The following is a 5,371-nucleotide window of genomic DNA, read 5'->3' on the forward strand; positions in this document are numbered from 1 at the left end:
AAATTGATCACGCCAACATGCTGATGACACAAACAAATCATGTCAATTATGAAGAACTCTGTCGTTTGGATGTGTTAGGGCTAGAGGACTCTCCGGAATATGATCAGCAGGCGGTCTATGCTGAATTTCGAGAGCAGCTAACGCGGGATCCGAAAGGATGGTACGAAACGTCTCTGCCATGGAAGGGTAACAATCCACCTCTACGAAATAACAAAGCAGGAAGTTTACGAAGGCTCGTCAACCTCCGGAGCAGGCTGCAGCACAGAGTATGGACAAATCATTGAGCAACAGAAGTCGGAGGGGATAGTAGAAGAAGCGAATGAATCTCCACAGGAGAAGGAGTTTTACATTCCTCACAAGCCTGTCGTGCGAATAGGAGCCGAATCAACGAAGTTACGTGTGGTTTATGACGCATCAGCTCGGTACAACTCACAAGCACCCAGTCTGAATGACTGTTTATACGCCGGACTGCCTCTTCAGAACCGTCTGTGGAATGTGTTGGTGCGCATGCGCTTTCACCCAGTGCTCATCACAGGGGACCTCAAGCAAGCCTTCCTCCACGTTCGCATCAAGAAGCAAGAAAGAGACACGCTTCGGTTTCACTGGAAAGCAAATGAACACTCGCAAGTAGAAACTTTAAGATTCACGCGAGCGTTGTTCGGTCTAGTGCCGTCGCCCTTCCTGCTGGGGGGAGTGATCGAGAGTCACCTCGAATCCTGGGAACCGCGAAGGCCAGAGCTAGTCGCTGAACTGTGCAAGAGTCTTTATGTGGATGATCTCATCAGTGGAAAACCGACGGTGAAGGAGACGGAGCAGCTGAAACAGGGGGCAATCGAGGTGTTTGAAGATGCTAAGTTCACACTCCATGAGTGGCATTCCAATGCAGCTGAATTAGAAGAGAACGGGACCAAAGTGGAAGAGGAAGAATCGTTTGCCAAGCAGCAACTCAGACAACCAGGTGGAAGAGACGTCAGCCTCCTTGGACTTTCTTGGGACAAAAGGAAAGATGAGATCAGCGTTGCTGTGCCACAAGAAAACGTTATCACGCCTAAGAGAGGAATCTTGCGCAAGCTCGCGAAGATCTACGACCCATTGGGCCTTGCAGCATCCTTAACTCTGAAAGGGAAGCTAATTTACCGAGATGAATGCAAAGCATAACTAGCGTGGGATGCACCGCTGCCTTCACAACTGGCTTGCCGATGGTGGTGCCTAGAGAGAGAGCTACCACCAAAGGTGACAACACCAAGAGCCTTGAAACTTCAGCGAGAGGAAATCGAGCTTCACGCCTTTGGATATGCAAGCGTAAATGGCGTGTCTGCGACCGTACATGCAGTGGTGAAGCAGAGATCAGGTGTAAACACAGGATTGGTTGCAGCGAAAGCACGACTAGCCAAACAAGGGCTCACGATACCACCCTTAGAGCTTGTGTCAGCCCATATGGCGACGAACCTGATCAACAATGTACGCTGTACACTTGAAGGATTTCCCGTGAAACAATCCTTTGGATGGCTGGACAAATTCGTTATGAACCGAGTAAGGAAAATAAAAGCCCACCCCGAGATTACTTGGCGCCACGTTCCCACGCAGGAGAATCCCGCCGATCTGGGGAGTCGAGGAGGACAAGTGACCAACAACCCGTTGTGGTGGTAAGGGCAGCAGTGGCTCACAAGGAAAGAGGAGTGGCCACCAGATCTTGTGACACGTGCTTCTCCGGAGACAATGGCGGAAGCCAAAGCAATTCGTGAAATCTTTGCTGCGGCATTAGCAGCAACTGCAACTGATGAATTAGATGCTCTACTTGACAAGTTCTGCTACTGGAAAGCTATCAGGGTGTACGCATGGATCGAGCGGTTCCTTTTCAACGTCCGCACGAGGACGAGAATGACTGGACCTTTGACTACGCAAGAACTGAATCTTGTTAAACTGTTCTGGGAGAAGAGAGTGCAGGACAGAGTCAGAGAAGACGAGCGTTATCACGAGGACCGGCTGCAACTTAATCTTCAGCCTAACTTAGATGATGTACTGGAGTGCTGAGGCAGGATACAGGGCCACTATCCAGTGTACCTACCAGACAGCCAGCAATACACAAAGAAGCTGGTTGAACATGCCCACCTAAGCACACTCCATGGGGGAGTACGTTCACCATGGTGAAATTACGAGAGCGCTATTGGGTACCACGTCTGAGGAAACTAGCCAAACGTATCACCAGGACATGCCACGGATGTCGAAGGTTTCAAGCCAAGGCCTACTCAAGCCCTCCACCAGGCAATCTTCAGAGAGAGCGAACTGAGGAAAAAAACCCGTTCCATGTCATTGGAGTTGATTATGCAGGCCCCCTAAAGTACCATGTGAAATCAAAGATGGAAGGGAAGGCAAATATATTATTGTGCTCCTGTAGTTTGACCCGTGCCTTACACCTGGATCTGTTGCCCAGCCTAGAAACCAAAGAGTTCCTGAGAAGTTTCAAATGCTTTATCGCTCGACGTGGCCGACCTAAAACAGTGTACAATGGAAAGTCCTTCGTTGGGACGGCGAAATGGATCAGTCTCCTCACCTGGGCCGAGCTAGAAGAAATCCTATTGGATGTTGAAGTTGCGCTACATAACAGGCCCTTGTCCTACGCTGATGACGACGTTCAGCTTCCACTCCTCACGGCAAATTCTCTCATGTTCGCCCAACCGAACACGCTGCCCGAGCTTCAGCCTCATCATAGCGAAGACCGTGACCTCCGTAAGAGAGCCACGTATCTGAAGCGATGCAAGGATGCTTTATGGTCCCGCTGGACATCAGAGTAATTGCGTGGGCTTAGAGAAAGCCACAAACTTAAACACAAGAATGGACACGTTCACGCGGCCAGGGGAGATGTGGTCATCATAAAGTGTGAAGAAAAGAACAGAGGCCAATGGAAGTTGGTCATCACAGAAGAGCTCATCACCGGACAAGATGGAGTAGTGAGAGGGGCCAAGCTAAGAGCGGGCAACTCAATCCTAGAGAGGTCAGTACAGCTTTTGTATCCTCTGGAGCTGTCTAGTGAGAGACCACCTTGGGGACATAACGTTGATCTCGATCCAAGGGCGCCGGCCTTCAGGTCAAGGCGTAATGCTGCGGCTGTGGCCAGAACACGTATACATGACCTTGCTCAGGATGAGCAGTGAGCTAAAACAACGCTAACTGCAGCAGGTGGGACAATGAGCATTGTTGTTTAGTCTAACACAAGAGCTAGACTTATAAGAGCTCGGAACTATATACAGACTTTGTTTGTTTATTTCCGTGATTAAAAGTGATTAAGATTCGGTGATTGACATATATCTCATATATCTCTTTCGGAGATATATGGAGGGAGGGTGTCGGAATTGTGGCGGTTGCCTGACAATAGTTAAGCCATTTTGATAATGTCGGTTTGAAGTGTTAAGTGATGTGTGAATTGAGAACTTGAGGTCAAATCGTTGTTGGCAATACAATTACATCGGAAATCATGAGCATGTACACGACCAATCAGAATAGAGGGAGTTGTCTAAAAAAAAAGGGAGCTGTTGAAAAGAGAGAAGAAGAAAAAAATCTTGTAATACGAGGGATCAATAAATCGTTTTCAAAAATTTTGACAGTGTTGGATAACTTTGGAGGCATTCCCAACAATTATGATCAGGTTTGTAAGTGATGGTCGCAGTAGGTTTGAAAGCTGAGAGGAAAAACTGTTGTGTGTAGTTAAGGTTTTCTGTTAAGTTACGTTTGTAAGGCGCAGGTAGAGGTTGACAACGATTTAATTTGGTATGTTCTAAAATTTATACCAGCTTTCAAGTGTAAGGCGCAGTTAGTATCTTTTGACGTTACACCTCTTTTTACTGGCATATTACTCCAATTAGCCTTAGACTGCACCAAGACATACCAAAAATGGCGGATGCTATGAAAAACAAGTATTTTTGACGTATTTAATAGCCACGGACAATTACTAACTGTCTTAAAAGCTGGGTGAGGCTTTGATTGTAAAAGGGATAAGCAGGGCTGAAAACAATAGCTGATTATAATAGAAAAACACTGGATTATAGAATGGGAGGCAGGGGGGTGTAAAGCCGATGCGATTATGAAGAGGGCTGGGAATACATATCTTCCCCTTTGTGGTAGGTTTGAAAGCTGAGAGGAAAAACATATGTGTAGTTAAGGTTTTCTGTTAAGTTATGTTGGTAAGGCGCAGGTAGAGGTTGACAACGATTTAATTTGGTATGTTCTAAGATTTTATACCAGCTTTCAAGTATAAGGCACTGTTAGTATTTTTTACTGGCATATTACTCCAATTAGCCATAGACTGCAACAAGACTAGCATCAACAAATCCTTGTTTCAACTACAACTACCCACAGATCGATGGAGACTTATTACACCTGTGCCTAACTTCAACGTACTTTCAATACAACGGAAAATACTACAGGCAAATACACAAGACAGCCAAAATCGCACCCGTAATCGTTTCCGTTGTTGTGGATGAAACTGTCATGCAAAACGTGGAATAGGCCCTAACAACATACAAGCACACAATACCCTTATGGCTACGTTACGTTGACGATACTATCACGGCAGTACACAAAGAACGCAAGAATTCCCAGTAAAAACACATTTTACTAAGCAAAATGCTGACATCCACTTCACCAATTAGATCGAAGAAAACAGAAATACCTTTTCTAGACTGCTTGGTTACGTGTTACCACTGAACTATTGAACCCGGCAAACATATTACAATCCTAGGACACACAAAGCGACCACTATAAGAACCTTGATGAGGCGAGCATATCGATAGTTTGGGACTCAACCGATAGTTTACCTAACGAGACTGAATACTTTTAAAAACATCGTTTTTAGGAAGAGCAGCACAGTCCTACTACGTCAACCGCTACCACAGCGACAATACCGTACATAAGAGGGACTAAAACTATCGCACGCATACCACAACCTCACGACACAGGCGTTTCCCACGACTTATGACGCTCACTAACTAATGTTAAACACAGAGACATGCTGCGATTGCCAGGCCTCTTATATCGGTAAAACCGGCCGGAATATAAATAAACGACTTACAAAACACAAACGAGCGACTAAGAATGGTGATCTCAATAGCAGTATTGCTGAGCACCATTCAAGAGCAAAAGACAATATCGACTGGGACTCTTCCACTTGCTTAACCTGCGATCAGGCCCAGTTGAGCATTGCTGTCATTTCCTCTTTGGTCGGCGCTCGCTTTTTTCGTTTCTTTTTCTGCTATCAAAAATGGAGCCTGATCGCAGGGTACTACATGCTTAACCTACTGTAGGAACAATTACCAGCGCCTTGCACTTAAAACCTGGTACACAAACTACATTAAACTGTTGCCTATTTCTACCT

The 5,371-nt window shown here is 46.0% G+C and overlaps 2 protein-coding genes across 2 annotated transcripts in view; both read left to right on the plus strand.

Annotated features, from left to right (window-relative positions):
• The window catches only part of LOC138023377 (uncharacterized), a 1,984-nt gene extending 826 nt beyond the window's left edge, over positions 1-1,158 (plus strand). The window contains exon 2 of the mRNA XM_068870386.1: positions 254-1,158. Within this exon, the coding sequence (XP_068726487.1) occupies positions 254-1,158 (905 nt within the window). The remainder of the gene's footprint in view (positions 1-253) is intronic.
• A 986-nt stretch (positions 1,159-2,144) lies between these two features.
• Positions 2,145-2,795, plus strand: LOC138023378 (uncharacterized). Its single transcript, XM_068870387.1, has one exon. The coding sequence runs from the start codon at positions 2,145-2,147 to the stop codon at positions 2,793-2,795; it is 651 nt and encodes a 216-aa protein (XP_068726488.1).
• The last annotated feature ends 2,576 nt before the right edge of the window (positions 2,796-5,371 follow it).

The sequence above is a fragment of the Montipora capricornis genome, chromosome 11 (genome assembly GCF_036669925.1).
Source record: "Montipora capricornis isolate CH-2021 chromosome 11, ASM3666992v2, whole genome shotgun sequence".
Classification (NCBI taxonomy): domain Eukaryota; kingdom Metazoa; phylum Cnidaria; class Anthozoa; order Scleractinia; family Acroporidae; genus Montipora; species Montipora capricornis.